Here is an 18,752-nt window from a genome sequence, read left to right as displayed (position 1 = left end):
CTGGATAGGCAGTGGATGGGTAGACAGATGGAGAAAATTGGAAGAAGTTTTAAAATTCTTTGAGGTTTCATTAGAAAAGCTGAGAACTCCAGCTCTTCCAACTCCAAGGGAGAGCAAGTGCAATTTCCTGGATTTTCTTAGTACCCCCAGCCTGTCTTCCTTGCTATTTGTCAAACTCACTCACCAAAGCAGTTTGTTTAAAAAAAAAAAAAATGCATGGGATGACTTGTTACAGATAAGAGAAGGAACCTGACATTAAAACTATAAAATTTTGCAATCATGTAATAGGCTTATCAGCTAATCTGCTAAATTAAACAAGGAATCTCCCTCCTCGGCACAAGCCCAAAGCCAATGGCCTCAGTCTAGATACATGGGTAAAATCATAGAGGGACCAAAAGATATTTTTTAAAAGTTTTCATTTGAATTACTGTCAAGAAGCTTGCATTCTAGGGCTGGGTGCAGTGGCCCATGGCTGTAATCCCAGCACTTTGGGAGGCCAAGAGGACAGATCTCTTGAGGCCAGGAGTTTGAGACCAGCCTGGCCAACAGAGCATAACCCTCTCTCTACTAAAACTACAAAAATTAGCTAGGTGTGGTGGCACATGCCTGTAATCTCAGCTACTAGAGAAGCTGAGGCAGGAAAATCACTTGAACCCAGGAGGCGGAGGTTGCAGTGAGCCGAGATCGTGCCACTGCACTCCAGCCTAGGAGACAGAGCAAGACCCTGTCTCAAAAAATAATAATAATAATATAAATAAAATGAAAAATAAAAGAAGTTTGCATTCCAGACAAAGGCAATTGAACATTCATTACAGAGAAGAGAGAAAATAAAAGACTAAATAACATGCCACAGCCAGGCACGTCTGGAAGAGCCTCACCTACTTGGTGTGCTGGCTCTAATTCCACCCCTACAGACCTGGCTGCTCAGCTGCAGTCCAGCCTTTACTCTCTCTGTGATCCTGCCCAGCTCTGAAATGATGTGACTGCCCATTTTTCTCCAAGGGGAGAGGCACAGCCTCCTCTGGATGCAAGCTGAGGGAATGGGAGCTTCCCGCTTTCAGAGCGCTCCAGGGCACACCACTCACTTTGCCCATAATCTGTTAACACAGGTAAACCCCAAGGATTTGGACCCCAAATATGCCTACATCCAGGTGACCTATGTGACGCCATTCTTTGAGGAAAAGGAAATCGAAGACCGGAAGACAGATTTCGAAATGCACCACAACATCAACCGCTTTGTCTTTGAGACACCCTTCACGCTGTCGGGCAAGAAGCACGGTGGGGTGGCGGAGCAGTGCAAGCGGCGGACGATCCTGACAAGTAGGTGCAGGTAGCCGGGCCACACGTGTGGCACCTGTTCCAGCACAGGCCCCTTTATAGGGCTGGATCAGTAGGAATCAAGAGTTATTTCAGTCCTGCAGAGAAGTACCCAACATGTGCTAACTGGGAAATGTTTGCCAAGAAGAGATTTCCATCTCTTTATTCTCCATTAACAGAAGTCAACCAGAGGAGAAATTGTCAAAAGAGTTGCTTTGCATACCTATTCCCTTAAGGTTGTAAGTGTGAAGGGTCATGGGGTCAGTGCCTTGCGAAAGGCACAAGGCACTCTGAACTTTCCTCTCTGAGTCTACCTTCAATTGTTTCAGGGTTAACAGCTCTTATCGTGTGCTTTGGGGCAAGATTCTAAACCACTCTGGGATTCATATTCTTCATCTGTAAAACGAATGCAGATGTCGGTCTCCAATATCCCTCGATGTGCTCTCTAGATCTATGCTGTGAGCTAGTCATCCTTTCATTTCCTCAACACACCTTTAGTGAGGCCCTGCTAGGGGCTGGGCACTGTTCTGGGTACTGGCAATGCAAATGAAACATGATTCTTGCCCTCAAGGTGCTCACAGTCTTGTAGGAGAAAGAGCCAAGTAAGGCAAGAATTTCAGATGAGCGGAGCAGGAGAAATGAAACAAGAGCACCCAGTGGGGGCTCCTAAGGCTGGCTGCAGGGGAGGTGAGCAAGGGCATTCTGGAGGAATTGATCAGTAACCCGCTTTGAGAGCTGGGCCATCCTGGATTAGGCTACAGCCTATCAGTAGCACTGATGTCTAAACTGTGACAAGCGTCTGCCTTCAGTAAATGTATCCAAAACTTTTGAAATAAAAAAGCCACAACAAAGCTATATCAGTATATACTACTTGGTATATATTTAGGCATTCTGTATTGTGGGTTAGTGTAGTTTTTATTTGAATTACAAGTTGCTGTGGAAGCTTTAATCTTTTCAGTGTTTAGAAATTCTAAAGGCTGGCCGGGTGCGGTGGCTCACGCCTGTAATCCCAGCACATGGGAGGCGGAGGCGGGCGGATCATGAGGTCAAGAGATCAAGACCATCCTGGCCAACATGGTGAAACCCCGTCTCTACTAAAAATACAAAAATTAGCTGAGCATGGTGGCGCGCACCTGTAGTCCCAGCTACTCGAGAGGCTGAGGCAGGAGAATCACTTGAACCCAGAAGGCGGAGACTGCAGTGAGCCGAGATCGCGCCACTGCACTCCAGCCTGGCTACAGAGCGAGACTCATTTCAAAAAAAAAAAAAAAAGATAGAAAGAAAAAAGAAAAAAATTCTAAAGGCCTAAAACAGCCCTGAGAATGAGGGCCTGTTAGCAGTGAAGGCAGAAGGGCACACAGGTCAAAGGAGCTTGGGCACAAGCTAAGAGGTATTAGAGAGGATGGCACCTAGCAGAAAAAGTAACTCCCATGCATGAAAAGCATGCAGAATGGAAGGTGCCATGTGCCGTGAAATGATACATGATCCTCTGGTCCTTCAGGGAAACCCTTGACTCTTCACTAATCCTCAACCTTGAAATCCCTTTGTATGGCTTTTGTACAGCGAGTCACCTGTTCCCCTACGTGAAGAAGAGAATACAAGTAATTAGCCAATCAAGCACAGAACTGAATCCAATTGAAGTGGCAATTGACGAGATGTCCAAGAAGGTTTCTGAGCTTAATCAGCTTTGCACAATGGAAGAAGTGGACATGATCAGACTGCAGCTCAAACTGCAAGGAAGTGTCAGCGTGAAGGTGAGTAAGCATTGCCCAGGGCTGAGATGCACATGGCCAATGAAACCAGGTGTAAAATGCCCTGAGAACTTTGTTTACAAAGAATATAAGAAACATTTTCCCTTTTATGAGAATAGAACACCTTTATCTGGGTCTTTAAAATGGCTTTTAGTTGTCAATGTGCATTGATGTTACTCAACACCTGTAGATAGGCCTTTCTTAAGTTTAGCTGAAATAAAATGTATTCTTCCTCCACCTTGCTATCCCATCTTCTATGGATAACTGTGTTCTATATCTGTATACTAACAAATGAATTAACTAATGAAGAAACACCACATTCTTGTACATATCTGTCATTAAGAGCCTTAAAAAATTGTTTTGAAACAAATCCAAAAAAGAATGATTACTAGTTCATAAAAGGTGCATGCATGTTTATCTGTCTGGCAGAGTTGTGACAGGAAGCAGATGGCATGCTCAGTGAGTGATTGAGGAGGATAGAGTAAATAAACTGTTCCCAAAAGTGTGTGCAGCATTTGGGAAAGCCAGAAAGGGCTGGCACAGGGGCTGGCAGCACTCAGGCGGTGTGACCACCCTAGACCTGAAGATGCAAGGAGAGGAGGGTTAGTGGAAGCATACAGGGGAGCTGAGAGGTCCGTCTGATGACAGACAAGTAGACAGGAGTGACTTCAGCTAGCGATAGGGAGGCTTCTGCAAGGAGGAAGCCCTGGGGCTTAGTACTCTGACCAGGGCCAGGCAGGTGAGGTGAGTAAGGCACTCACCTTGGGCACAAAATTAAAGGGAGCTCCAAGCAACTCAGGAATAAGGCATTAATTTTTATTTATTATATTAATAAATTGATGCTAAGTATTTGTAAGGAATAAAGTATTAAATTTTAAAATAAAGGAAGATCAGTAGTGGCGCCCTGCACAGCTATATTGGGCCCTAAAAGCCAAAGAAGGCCAGACGCAGTAGCTCACGCCTGTAATCCCAACACTTTGGGAGGCCGAGGTGGATGGATCACTTGAGGTCAAGAGTTCGAGACCAGCCTGGCCAACAAGGTGAAACCCCACCTCTACTAAAAATACAAAAATTAGCAGGGCGTGGTGGCACATGCCTGTAATCCCAGCTACTTGGGAGGCTGAGGCAGGATAATTGCTTGAACCTGGGAGGTGGAGGTTGCAGTGAGCTGAGATCATGCCATTGCACTCCAGCCTCGGTGACAGAGCAAGACTCCATCTCAAAAAAAAAAAAAAAAAAAAAAAAAAAAAACAAAGAAAAAATTAATGCTACTGATCCTGACACTGACCACACTCTCCCGTTCCCTACCTCCCTTGTCTGTGTCCCCCATGGGCTGAGAAGGCCAGAAAGCAAGAGAGCCATTGTCCTATCCCATATAGGATGACTTCCCTAGGCACATAGCTGAGTGAAGGGAAGTGGAGATTGGATCTGGAGAAGCAAAAGATGGTACACCCAGTACCAGTGACTGCATCTGCCACACTGGCCATGCCTGCTGGTCACAGGCCCCTGAAGTCAGCTTCTTCTTCTTTTACCTTTTTCCTTCCCAAGCCTGACAGCCACATTAAAGGCTTCTATGCACTAAGGGATATGAACTCCTGCACAAGTGAGGCCATCCATGTGCATGAGCATGAGCATGAATTGAACCCAGTACTGTGCATTCATTCAGCAAATCTGATAAATGCCTCCTTGAGCCAGAATCTAAGCCAGACCATCAAATGGAACCCAGTGAAACAGTGATTCTAGGGCAGTGCCCACAACACTACCACTGTGAATTATCCCTTCATAATAGTATGTGTTTATTTGAGTGTTAATAGAAAAGAAAAACTAGCACTTCAAACATTTGATTTCACAAATGTTCAATTTAAATAAATATATTGGAGTTAATAGAAGTGAGTCTAGTTTTAAAAGCTGTTAAGAAAACAGCAGATTCGGTGGGTGGTTCATGCCTGTAATCCCAGCACTTCGGGAGGCCAAGACGGATGGATTGCTTGAGGCCAAGAGTTCCAGACTAGCCGGGACAATGTAGTGAGACCGCCCCCCTTCCCCCGTCTCTACAAAAACTTTCTTTAAAAAATTAGCCAGGCATGGTAGTAAACATTGTAGTCCCAGCTACTTGAGAGGCTGAGGCGAGAGGATTACTTGAGCCCAATAGTTTGAAGCTGCAGTGATCATGCCACTGCACTCTAGCCTGGGCAACAGAGTGAGACCCTGTCTCTAACAAAGAAAAAAAGAAAGAAAAAAAATAGTAGTTCAAGCAATGTACAGATATGGCCAAAAAAAAAAAAAAAATGTGAAGGGGTTGGCAAAGGACTGAAGTTTGGGAAGTTTGTTAGTGAAAGGTGGAGCTCAGACTCATGCTCTATTGACAAGTTGGAGGACAGCAGCTAAGTCAGGTATACAAATGAGTGGACTAGAAGGCAGGGTGTGAGATCGGGGTACCACACAATTGGTGCACAGTTGCTCCTCTTCCAGCGGTGGAAAAGACTCCATGCAGAAGGTAGATCATCCTTCACCAATTTTCTTCTCAACAGGTTAATGCCGGGCCAATGGCCTATGCACGAGCTTTTCTTGAAGAAACCAATGCAAAGAAGTACCCTGACAACCAAGTAAAGCTTTTGAAGGAGATCTTCAGGTAAGCTTCTCCCTGTTGGGATGTTCTTCCTTGAACTTCCTCAGACAGGGAGTCCTCAATCCCCCAAGAATCCATCACACCAAAACTCACTGAGGTGGCAGAGTCCATCAGCAGCCTGACTCTGAACTCACAGTCACTGAGCTCAATGCCACTTCCGAGGGCTGGTTTTTAATTTGTTTAATGCTGTCGCTAAAGGCAATTTGCAGATGCATGTGGGCAGGCCCTTGACGTGAATGAGCGCCTCATCAAAGAGGACCAGCTGGAGTACCAGGAAGAACTGAGGTCCCACTACAAGGACATGCTCAGCGAACTCTCCACAATCATGAATGAGCAGGTGAGCGCTCCTTGGTGCACACGCGCTATCAGTGGACAGAAAGTCCCTTTTGCTCCCAATGCCAGAAGGACAGGAAAGAGGCCCTTTTCTTGCTGCAGAAATCACTGCATCAGCACCATGTTGCTGATCTGTTCTCTCTCCCGTGCACACCACCTCGTGCCCCAAAGCAGAGATCAGGCTGGGGGAAAACTCTGTAGGAAAAGATTATTAGAACCTAGATACTTCCCACAGTCCACATGAACCCTGGGTTTTCTAGACTATGTGAGTCCCATTAAATGCTGAGGAACACTGGGTGGCATTCCCATGAGGGTTTGCTGCCACCCTCTGCCATCCCTAGTTGAGGACCTCACAACCCTGAGGCCATGATGTGGAGTCCACAGTTGAGGGGGTCTCTACACTATACTCACGATGAACCCTAAGACCAGTCATGGCTGTTTACCACCAAGACTGCCTTTACGGAGGCTGGGCCTCCTGCAGATGTGCAGAATTCAGATAAAACTCAACCACCCACCCCACAAGCAAGTCATCCGTGACGTCTGGGATGTGTACAGCATGTTCTGTAAGGCTGCACACAAAATGTGGGCATTCAGTCATCTCAGTACTTTTTGGGTGGCTAAAAATCAACTGGTTGAAAGCCAAGTGTTGCTTCCTGGCCTACTTCCTAGAATCCATACCCCCACACTCTACCTGCACATCTCATCACCCGTGCTCCCCTCCAGGAGTTAGATGTGTTCTCTACAGAAAAATTGAGGGGCAGAACTTGAATTAGTCTCCCAGCAGTGCTTCATACATGGTAGCCACCCACTGAAGATGCATTTCCTTTGTTTTCCTTAAATGGCCTGGCACTGTTAATACAACTCACAAACCATGAAGTGTGTTGTATGAATCTGTTTTTTCTAATTGCATTTCCCATCTTGCTTCTTTTCATTTTTTCCATCTTCTTCCATCCTGATTTTTAACTCTCCATTGTAGCTAGAGAAAGAAATGGTTGACTGAGTTATATTGGAGAAAATGAATTGCCGTAGATAGGATTCCTTGTGGAGGTAGTATTGGTTTAGGCTATTTGAGGGGTGACAGGAATTAAGTACTCAGGAGAGATGACTTGATAGAATGGGGAAAATCATAAATCCGGGAGTGAAATAAAAAGAACAAATGATGGATCTGAAAGTTCAGGAAGGTGGTGAAGGAATGCTTGTCTCCAACTGTAAATCACATCTGACCTAGAAACTTTGGACAAAAATGCTTTTCTCTTTTTTCCTGGCAGCTCTGTCGAGGTCCGTGTTTATACAGCTTCTGTTCCTCTGTGTCTAGTATTTCCCTCAGTACTGTAAGCAAAAGTGGTATGTTTTTCTTTCTTTACGTCTACTCTGTCCTTTGTGGCCTTCTGGTGTACCCCTCTCTTCCTAGCCATTCAGTCTCTCTAGTCATCTCCCTAGTAGCTAGTGCTCTCTAAGTTTTTATTTAATTAGAACAACTCCATTTCCATTTCAAGGTAGGTCAATGGGGGGAAAAGCCTCATGATTTAAACTGAAGTTAACAACGTAGCTTTTAAAATGAAAACTCATACTCCAACTTCTAAAATACATTTGAGCTGATTTGTTTCCAAAACAAAGATATGCTGTACCTAAAACTGCTAAAACAAAAATATAAAGACAAGGACCAGGTGATTAAGGGGGGAGAAAAATCATCTCTTTTCCAGGAAACCTTTGCTAAAAGAAGCAAAACTTGACTCTATGCCTCATGGAAACTGACACAAAGAAAAGAAACTGATGGATTGCACAGGCCTTGTTATAGAAATAGATCTATAAAAAGATCTGTCCACAGGAAATATACACCTTCTCCTGGTTCTGAACTTCAATGGGGATTTGTCACCTAGGTCTCCATCTATAGGAATACCTTCACATACCTATCTATTCATGCACATATTCTGAAAACAGGTACATACAAAATTACAACGAAGGAAAAAAATTCTATTGAACACTTAAAAATAGAAACAGGCCGGGCACGGTGGCTCATGCTGTAATCCCAACAATTTGGGAGGCTGAGGCCAGTGGATCACCTGAGGTCAGGAGTGCGAGACCAGTTTGGCCAACATGGTGAAACCCCGTCACTACTAAAAATACAAAAAAAAATTAGCCTGTGTGGTGGCACACTCCTACAATCCCAGCTACTCGGGAGGCTGAAGCAGGAGAATCGCTTGAACTCAGGAGGCAGAGGTTGCAGTAAACCAAGATCACACCACTGCACTCCAGCCTGGGAGACAAGAGCAAAACTGTGTCTTAAAAAAAAAAAAAAGAAACAATTAGAATGGATAGATACACATCAAAATATAAAAAGGAAATAGAAAAATAGAATTAATTATGTGTAAGCAAACCCAGATTTGGCTGCTGTCTGCTCAATAGCCGAACACTAGAAGTGAGAGTTGATGGGAGGAAAAGCAGGTTTATTCAAAGAGCCAGCAAACATGAAGATGGTGATCCAGCATCCTAAAGTACCATCTTAACTCAGTACACATTGTAGGCTCTTTTTATGTTAAGGGCAGGGAGAAAAGAAGGGGGTTGAAATCAAGAAGTGTCTGATGACCACAGATATCTGGGCATGAGCAAAGGTCTGAGGAGGTTGCAAACTTCTTTGTCCTGGTCAGGTCACAATGCTCCTATAAATCTTTAAAAAAACATAGTCTTTAAAAAAACATAGAAGTTGTCTACATACTTCTTTAATCCCAGGATTAGTTTTAAAAACTACATGAGGCCGGGTGCAGTGGCTCACACCTGTAATCCTAGCACTTTGGGAGGCCGAGGTGGGCAGATTGCCTGAGGTCAGGAGTTCGAGACCAGCCTGGCCAACATGGTGAATTCCCGTCTCTACTAAAAATACAAAAATTAGCTGGGTGTAATGGCAGGTGCCTGTAATCCCAGCTATTTGGGAGGCTGAGGCAGGAGAGTTGCTTGAATCCAGGAGGCGGAGGTTGCAGTGAGCTGATATCATGCCACTGCACTCCAACCTGGGTGACAAAGTGAGACTCCGTCTAAAAAAAAACCACATGATTGCTGTTTTTTCAGATTACATCAGTGCTCCAAAGTGATCCCAGCCTACATTCAGGAATGGGTAAAGGCCCCATGATTAAAACTAAAAAATGTAGTTATGTTCGTCCTTCTGCTGTTTCAGCTACATATGCAATTCACTCCAAAAGTGTCTAGAAAAGTATTAGCTAGAGGAGTATTTTGAAGACATCTAGTTAATGAAGGAACCTTCAGTATAAGGAAAGAGACAAGACAAGATAAAGTGGATGCTACTGTGTAAAATGGAGATGTTGAGGTAAAGTAGTTTGAGTTGTCACTGACCAGCAGGTAATAATTGCTTTTATAGGTGCCAAAATTCCATACTGTTTATAATAAATAGCAAAAAACATAAAAGCCTTCTTTGAAGCCAAAGTAATGCATATAAGCATTCAGTTTAAGCATCAGTATAAGATGCCCATTTGGAGTCTGTTTCAACATTCAGTAAGAATAACAGCATAGTGAAGTCAACTGTGATGATGGGTATCCAATACAAAATACAGAGAAAGGAACAGACCGAATCTGGTGTGATGCCAAGCATAGGTATACTGCACCTGGAGTCTACTCTTTGAACACATCATCAGCCAGATTATTTATTCAGAGCTTCGTGATATTGATCATAAGGAGAATTTATTGGTAGTATAGGATGCTCTCAGCTGAGTGCTCTTTGGGGCACTTACTGAAGTAGCGATTCTATCTTGGAAGAGTAGAGATGAAGGTCATGGCACAGTGGGATAATGTGTGAAGTTGGTGGGAAAATCTTCACAATTCTTTGTACAGAAATCTCTTCTGTACAAAAATATATTTTAAAAGTGTCTGGAGTTTCTGTTATTATGCTTACACGTCATTGTTTGAATCAATCTGATAAAGTATTTTTTAGGCACACTAACATTATTTTCAAGATTAAAATCAGGTCAAGACTTTTTTACTATATTTCCTTTTATGCAAACATTTAAATAAAATTTCTAATGTTTCCCTTTTTTGGCAGATGCTGACAATATAAATTATAAACTTTTAGAATAGAATAAAATCCTGGAATTACTCAGATATATTTGTAAGTTTCATCCAAACATTTATAAATTTATGTCAGATAGCGGAAGAGGATTGTGAAAATATTTTAACTTTCACCAAAAGTTAAAGCTAGCACATGGTCTTGGGGGAAAATTCTTTAGATCCACTTTGATATGTGTCTTTTTATAATTTGAATAAATTACCCTGTGGGGAATGAAAACCTCTATTCTGGGTTTTAATTTTGTGTTTGGGATATTAACATTAACCTCTGCATTCCGTTGTGTTGTGTTTTTTCCTGTTTTAAGATTACGGGCAGGGACGACCTGTCAAAGCGCGGAGTGGACCAAACCTGCACTCGAGTAATTAGCAAAGCAACTCCGGCCCTACCCACGGTCTCCATCTCACCTAGTGCTGAAGTCTGAGGTCTCTGCAGCATCAGACCCACCTCTAAGAGAACTTTCTGAATTTGCAGCTAATCTCGGGGAAGAGAAAGATAGGTTTAATTTATTTGAAGTTTTCATGGTGTTAATATTTTTGTTTACCTCGCTAGCTTCAGAATTTTGCCAACCTCTGAATTTGCACATTTTGTATAACTTTTTTTTTCTTTGAGCAGTGTTGATCAAGCCAAGTTGAATATTTGCCATGAAATTCCAGTGAATGTGTAGCTCAAATGCAAACCCTAAGTTTGCTGTCAGTTATTGTATGGTCAGTACCCCAGTCCTAGTACACATATTTTAAAGGTTAAAGTGAATGTTTTTGTAACATTTCAGCATATTTCAGATGTAAATAAAAGATTGTAAAATATACGGTTTTTACCAAATTTAAAAGATCCTTTTTAGTTAATACTATGACAGTACTAAAAATATATGAATAACATTTCAGATACCATTATATTAAAATATTTGTGTATGTGTACAAAAGCGTTGATAAATACTAATCTTTAAAGTTTGTGGAGTTCCTTTATTTGTAATATATGTGCTCTTAAAAGCAATGGGATGTGAAATTATGAAAGTATTTTATTGTTCATAGAAATAAAAAATACAGTTACTTTGCATTTGGTTTCCTGTTGAAGAGTGGGTGAGTTACTGAGAAAAATGGTTCATTGAATATCTTCTGAATGCAAATCTATACTCAATACTTAGGATGCCTTGCCAAGAAACCAACAAAGGACTCAAATCTCAGCTAAGAAGTTCCTCCAAAGATGAACTGGGTAGATCAGAGGTTTCCAAATGTAGGAGAGACTTAGAATGACTTGGGGAAAATCTAATGAATCCGAATCTTGAGGTCTGTGGAGGTTCTCAGAGAGATCACAAATGTTCCATTTCTCTGCTCTAATCTTGTGGTAGGATTGCACTTTCCTGCCTCTTTTGAAGGCAAGCATGACCACGTGACTTGCTATAACCACTGAAATGTAGGCAGAAGTAACATGTGTTACTTTCAGGCAGAGGCTTCAAAGCCAGTAAGTAGTTCTTCCCAGCCTCTTCCCCTGATGTACTTATCTTTGATGTACCTGAAGCCCTGATTTACTTACCTTTGACATATTGTTTCAGCCTCAGTACCCAGGAAACTACAATGAGCAAGACACACACACACACACTCCCTGCTAACGCTATTGGTCTTGAGTGAGAAATACCATTTTGCTGTGTTACGATTCAGGATTGTTTGCTACCATGTTATGAGCTTATCAGAGCAATGACCGATAGGTGCTGACCTACGTTTGGGAACCACTGACATTTTCCACTCTCTGGCCCACTTCCCTCCACTAGTGAATACTGGCTGCCATGGACCCGAACTGAGCTGCTTCTAGGTGCAGAAGGCAAGCTAGAGAATCTAATTTCATACTCACCTTCAGCAGCCATTCCAAAGCCCCAGACTTAAAAAAGGAGACTTCAGCTGAGCTCATCTTTCTGCTATGCAAGGCCATTGGCCATGTCAGTACATGATGGTGAGGAGGGAGGTAAGGGGTTGGAATACGTATTTACATTTTGAGTACACAGAAGGGATAGAAAGATATTTTGGGTGAGAACTCGGATCCCTCGAGACACTTTTTTTTTTTTTTTTTTTGAGACAGAGTCTCACTCTGTTGCCCAGGCTGGAGTGCAGTGCGCAATCTCGGCTCCCTGCAGCCTCCACCTCCCGGGTTCAAGTGATTCTCCTGTCTCAGCCTCCCGAGTAGCTGGGATTACTGGCATGCACCACCATGCCTGGCTAATTTTTGTATTTTTAGTAGAGACGGGGTTTCACCATGTTGGCCAGGATGGTCTCGATCTCCTGACCTCGTGATCTGCCCGCCTCAGCCTCCCAAAGTGCTGGGATTACAGGCATGAGCCACCACGCCTGGCCTCAAGACACATTTAACTATTCTTTTCTCAAATAGAGCTCACTTCTTTATAGAAAAGATTGCCCTTTGATGAGCTCTGGCCCAAAGCATTATTCCCAGCTTCATTCTGGCTCCAGTTCTCTTGGTTCCTGACTGTCTGGGTCAGCATCTCAGGTCTTTTCTTTTAATTTCCCCATGTGTAGCTTTAGGCCACCTTAGACATTACTATTCCAGGCACCCAGGAAGATGCTGCCTCCAATATCATCTCCCACCTAACTCCCACCTGTAGGCTCAAGTCCTCTTGCCCATGCCAATCCACCCATCTCCCATGCCCCCAGGACATGGCTGGCAATGGGTTACCTCCAAATCTGAAAATAAATCTTCCAAAAAAAATCTAAGGAAGTAATTGAAAATAATAGATCTTTGTGCTTGTGTTAGGTGCCAAATATTCTATTTTTGCATCACAAACCACAATATCTTTGATAATGTCACCGTTTTGCCCCTGACACTGTTCATAGAACAAGAAGTTTAAATACAACTTCTCTAAAAAGAATCACCTAAGACCACTCTGCCTTAACAGCATTGAAACTCACCCTGCACAATCCCAACACCTTTTATTTCTTCCTTTCTCTAGACCAGACACATCAGACTGGCTGCTCAGAGATGGAATCCAGCATACGTATTTTATCTGCCAAACACGTAGTCTTTATTTTATTTCAATTAGGTGTCAACAGTTAAATATTAGGAGACTTTGTATAGATTTCCAGCTTTCTGGTATCTGTTGAATGCTCAGGCCATTTAGCAGTATTGGAATCGCACTCCCCCATCACAACAATAAGTGAAAATTGAGACACTGTTGCCCCATTTACATGTGTTTTCCAGCTTGCAGCAATAGGCACCAAGCCCTAATCAGCTTCTACCAGGCAGCCCCTATTTATATTTCCTGCCTAGATCCCATAGGCATGTGTAGACCCCAGTTCAAACAAACTTTTATTATCTATCTCACTGTAGTAATCACTCATGGACAGAAGACTACTTGCTTCAGAATCAGACAAAACACCTGTTCAAGTGCATACTTCTCTGTGCCATAAGAACTTCTGAAATAGAACCCCCTGGAGTGGAGTCCAGTACCCAAGCCCACATGATTCTTAGACATACTGGGTATAAAAACTCCACTGGGTCCTCCGCTAATTAGCTACCCTTAAAAAAATGACTGTACGGATGATAAGGCCTTGTAAAACAGTGACCTCATTTCAAATTGCCAAGAAACCAAATTCTTATTTTACATTCTTTTTCATCTTTGTATAAAGTTAAATACTCCTCAAAACAAGCTCAATAAAAAATGGTAGTAACTCTTCCGGTTCTACAGATGGAAGGATGAAAATAAAACAAATGGCATTTTCCTCTATAATTTACCCTGGAAAAGATCCAACACAGAATACGTGGATCTAATACTTGGGATGTCAGCCCTGGCTCTGTCCCCTCATTCATTCATCATCCCACTCAGTAGCTACTTCTTTTTTCATTCTCATTTCAAAGTGCAAAATGCCCAGACTATAAAAAATTAACATAATCCCCTATTTTTGGTGACAATTACCTTATAAATGAGTGTCCATTATCCAAACCTCACATAGTACATCTGTATTCCTGTGTTAACACTCACTTAGAAACCAGTACAAATGGTCCAAACACCATGTTTCCTTCCTAATGACAGCTTTCTGTGGGATGTAGTCACAGGGAGATGGAGAGAACATTGCTGAGAAGGCTTGGCTTTTAGAACCCTGAATGTTGGTCTCTCTGCAGAAGAGGTCCACCATGTTTGCAGGTGGATGATTTATCATCTTATATTAGTCAAACCCCAGAAAGCCAAAAATACATATATTATAGGATTTCAGTACTCCCATGAGCAGTTAAGAAATAAGAAATATTTGAGAACAAATGTGACAAAATGATACTAAATCAAAGTTATTATTTGCTCATATTACAAGTGGCCCCCATATCCTCCACCCCTACACTTATAGCAGTGAAAAACTATATACCATATATTAAATGTTATATGTTAATATATTTTGTTGAGAAAATGACAAAGTGCAGGCATGACTGGCCTTCAAGATTCTCTGCAGGGAGCCCCTTGCCTTCCTCCTAATTTCATATCCCGTCTGCTTGCCTATGCGTAACCTTCACTAGAGCCGCAATGTTCTGCTCACTTTAAAAAAAAAAAACAAAAACAAAAAAACAAAAAAAAAACAGTCCGGGCGCAGTGGCTCACGCCTGTAATCCCAGCACTTTGGGAGGCGGAGGCAGGCAGATCACGAGGTCAGGAGATCGAGACCATCCTGGCTAACAAGGTGAAACCCCGTCTCTACTAAAATTACAAAAAATTAGCCGGGCGTGGTGGCGGGCGCTTGTAGTCCCAGCTACTCGGGAGGCTGAAGCAGGAGAATGGTGTGAAGCCGGGAGGCGGAGCTTGCAGTGAGCCAAGATCACGCCACTGCACTCCAGCCTGGGCAACAGAGCGGGACTCTGTCTCCAAAAAAAAAAAAAAAAGTTCCTGTCCCTTTCTCCCTTTTCTCCAACCACTCAAATCTAACCCACACACATCAGGACCCAGCTTAATTCATATGTACAGTGGATGCAGTGAAATCATACCTAGATCCTCCCTCAGGACTGAGGTCCCCATTTCCCCAGCTACTTGGACTCCCAGTGGCTCTTAACTGAGTCCCTCTTGCTCCAGGTCACATCGCCAGCCCAGCAGAAGCTCACTTCAATGACTGGTTGAGGATGAGAAGCACAAAGGCGCTCATTGCCCCGACTCTAAAGGCCATCCTGGTTCCCCAGCTCCTACTAAAAGGCCTCTTGCAACTGCTTCACAGTTCAACTCCTCCCTCTAAGCAAATTCCCAAGAAGCATTGGGAATTGCTTTGTAAACGTCTTGCATATAAATCTCCACCTCAGAGTCTGTCTTTTGAGGAGTGGGCTAAGTCAGTAGGTTTTCCTGAGGCTTTGCTTGTGTTTCTAGCATGTCTGGATTTTCCATCCTCTGCCCATGACTGGCAAGTGTTGCCTGCATCACCCATCTCCCTCTTCTCCTCAGTTATGCCATCAGTTATCATGTCATTATCTGTGTTTTCTTCCAATCCTGTCATGGCGTCCCTGAAGGCAGATTTTGTCTTCATCTTTGTAATCTTGGCGGTTCGACCTATTGACCTGCCCTTCAGAGTTTTGGAGTCAAATTCTCAAAGTTCTGTTGGATGGAGTCATTCCAGAGAAAATGCTAGGGCAGGGAATGGGGAGTGGAGGAAGATGGACTGGGGGCCCAGACTTCATTGTAGGAATGAGTGTCCTTGAATCTCTTTTATAAGGGAGTATTTTGACAGTATCAGAGTTTACTGGATTTTGGCTTCTTTTCAGTTCTCAGCCTGAGCAGGGTTTTGCCACTGAAGTATTTGATACTGGATATGTTTACCTGCAGGAGCAAACTTAGGCAAAATTGTTAACAACATGATCTTTTTATTTGGAAGTTTCCCAAGTCCTCTTTGCTCCAAGCTCCATTAGATTCTTGTCCTCTCCTGTCACCTGCTACCTACTCTTACCTTGTCACAGTCCTTTCTCAGCCTACGCCCAGGCCCACCTTGGTTAAACAGAACCCCCTCCCCTTCTCACTCCATGCCTTTTTTGTTTCCAAAGGAACTCCAATTCAAATGTCAACTCCAATCAAAAGGAAATTGTTTCCTCAAATACTGGGTTGAGAAGGAATATGTGAGGCCACCTCCACCCCTGGGAGGTTTGAGCATCTCATGAGGTACTGGGCACTGGCTTTAGGAATGGCAGCCCATTTTCTGTGTCTTTGCCACTCCTGTGAACCCCACTCAAGACTAACACTAATTCGGCTCAAACTAGAATGCAAATGGCCGATTACAGGGAAAAGAGCTATGGTTTCCTGTGAGAAATTAATACCTTCAAAGTACAATCTTTAACCAAAGAGAATGAATTTCTGATTTGGGGGATATTAAGTTTTCAGATATTCTACCACAGAACTTCTTCTCCACCCACACCCCCTCTTCACCATCTCACTGCATGAGCAATCATCTCCTGTATCTAGGCCTAAAGCCAGCCCTAAACATATTCACTTAAATCTAGGTGGCATATTAAGTTACGAAGAACCATACCTGATAATGGTCTGAGGGCTCAAATCAGTATGTCCTTGGGTCAATCACTTAAACTCTTTAAACCTCATCTCTAAGAGGGGAGTATAATAGCTACTGAATGAGTTGTTAGAAAAAAAGGCAGGAGGACATGTGGGTACTTTGTAGAGTGGTATATACATATGTCATATGATAGTCCTGAATTGACAAGTTCCAATCAGCCATCCAAGCTACTCATTCTATCTTCTTACATCATTACAAAGCAACTGACATCAATGAGACCTGATGCTCAGACAATATTCAAGGTCTGAGAGCTACTGAGAGAGCTGCATGTGAGTAATACTAATAAAAGAAGTTTTAAAATGTAAGAAATTTTATGTAGGATCACGACTTTTTAAGCAGATGGAGAGAAGTGTAAGGAATGACAAGAGCTGGCATCTGAGAACCAGTCCTCTGCACATCCACTGACCCATGTCCTGAGGCTTCACTAGAAGATCCAGGGACTACTTAAAGAACACAGCCCCATCCTGACCAGGAGGTCATCTGCCTGAGATGGAGCATGATAAAAATCAGGTTTTAAAAGGCCAATCTGGAAGGGGCTTCAAGATAACTAGAAGCATCTGGTATTCACCTCCTCCACAAAGAAGAATCAAAATAGTGAGTAGATAATCACACTTTGAATACATAATTTAAGACAGAACAGCAGAAGTCAGCAGAGAAGTGACAGCGAACATGGAAGGCAAAGAAGCCTGGAGAAGCTCCCTAATGTGGGCAAACAGTAAGTGAGAGACCCCCAGTGGTCCACATTCCCACCACAGACTTCTGCAATCCTAGCCACAGGAGAGCCGCTTGACACTCATGGGCCCTCAGGCTAACATAGCAGATACCTGGATATTGCTTGATAGCACTGATCCAGAGATGGAGCTCACACTGGGTCCCACACACCCCTAGTTCTAAGCAGCTACAGCACATCACCATTCTGGAAACCCAGCCCTCACCAGAAGGCATTCTGCTTTGGGTCCCAACAGACCCTATATCTCTAGACCCCTTTGGCCCCATTGACATCTCCCACCTGCTACTGCTGCTACAACTGACTGCAAACTGGCAAGAGCCACTGGGAGCAAGCACCACCCCTGCAATTCCCCACCCAGCAGAGGAACTACCATGCATTTCCATGCACCTTGAGGTCAGGCTTTCCTGCCCACAGTCACTACTGCTCCCAGTTGCCACCATCAGGGCCAAACTTCTGCCTAGACATCCAGGCATTTCCACACATCCTCTGAAATCTAGGCAGAAGTTCCCAAACCTCAGTTCTTGACTTTGGTTCACTGGCAGGCTCAAGACCACATGGAAGGTGTCAAGGCTTGAGGCTTGCACCCTCTGAAGCCATGGCCTGAGCTGTAACTTGACCCCTTTTAGTCATGCCTGGAGCAGCTGGGATGCACAGCACCAAGTCTAGACTGCACGCAACACATGGACTCTGGGCCTGGCCCACAAAACCATTTTTTCCTCCTAGGCCTCCAGGCCTGTGATAGGAGGGGCTACCATGAAGACCTCTGACATGTCCTGGAGACATTTTCCCCATGGTCTTGGTGACAATGTTCGGCTCCTCATTACTTATGCAAATTTCTGCAACTGGCTCAAATTTCTCCTCAGAAAATGGGATTTTCTTTTCTATTACATTGTCAAGCTGCAAATTTTCCAAACTTTTATGCTCTGTTTCCCTTTTAAAACCGAATGCCTTTAACAACACCCAAGTCACCTCTTGAATGCTTTGCAGCTTAGAAAATTCTTCTGCCAGATATCCTAAAACATCTCTCTCAAGTTCAAAGTTCCACAAATCTTTAGGGTAAGAGCAAAATGCCACCAGTCTCTTTGCTAAAACATAACAAGAGTCACCTTTGCTCCAGTTCCCAACAAGTTTTTCATCTCCATCTGAGACTACCTCAGCCTGGACCTTATTGTTCACATCACTATCAGCATTTTTGTCAAAGCCATTCAACAAGTCTCTAGGAAGTTCCAAACTTTCGCACATTTTCCTGTCTTCTTCTGAGTCCTCCAAACTATTCCAACCTCTGCCTGTCACCCAGTTCCAAAGTTGCTTCCACATGTTCAGGTATCTTTTCAGCAGTGCCCCACTCTACTGGTACCAATTTACTGTATTAGTCCATTTTCATGCTGCT

General features: G+C 43.3%; 1 protein-coding gene and 1 long non-coding RNA gene across 24 annotated transcripts in view; one reads left to right on the top strand and one right to left on the bottom strand.

Annotated features, from left to right (window-relative positions):
* The window catches only part of DOCK10 (dedicator of cytokinesis 10), a 277,887-nt gene extending 266,729 nt beyond the window's left edge, over positions 1-11,158 (top strand). For 13 of the 23 annotated variants that reach the window (XM_063790806.1, XM_054679428.2, XM_063790810.1 and 10 more), the window contains 6 exons: positions 1,110-1,320; positions 2,881-3,071; positions 5,600-5,700; positions 5,896-6,034; positions 7,299-7,374; positions 10,410-11,158. In XM_063790806.1, the coding sequence (XP_063646876.1) occupies positions 1,110-1,320; positions 2,881-3,071; positions 5,600-5,700; positions 5,896-6,034; positions 7,299-7,374; positions 10,410-10,471 (780 nt within the window). In that variant the 3' untranslated portion in view covers positions 10,472-11,158. The remainder of the gene's footprint in view (positions 1-1,109; positions 1,321-2,880; positions 3,072-5,599; positions 5,701-5,895; positions 6,035-7,298; positions 7,375-10,409) is intronic. The other 10 variants (XM_063790807.1, XM_516126.9, XM_063790816.1 and 7 more) reach the window with 1 other exon arrangement.
* Positions 11,048-18,752, bottom strand: part of LOC107973649 (uncharacterized) — a 48,348-nt gene continuing 40,643 nt past the window's right edge. Inside the window, exons 3-4 of the long non-coding RNA XR_008546713.1 lie at positions 15,074-15,903; positions 11,048-11,508 (exon numbers count right to left, since the gene is read on the bottom strand). This is a non-coding gene — a long non-coding RNA (uncharacterized LOC107973649). The remainder of the gene's footprint in view (positions 11,509-15,073; positions 15,904-18,752) is intronic.

The sequence above is a fragment of the Pan troglodytes genome, chromosome 13 (assembly GCF_028858775.2).
Source record: "Pan troglodytes isolate AG18354 chromosome 13, NHGRI_mPanTro3-v2.0_pri, whole genome shotgun sequence".
Lineage (NCBI taxonomy): Eukaryota > Metazoa > Chordata > Mammalia > Primates > Hominidae > Pan > Pan troglodytes.
Note: the sequence above shows the minus strand (reverse complement) of the source record. Positions and strands in the feature narration are given on the sequence as shown.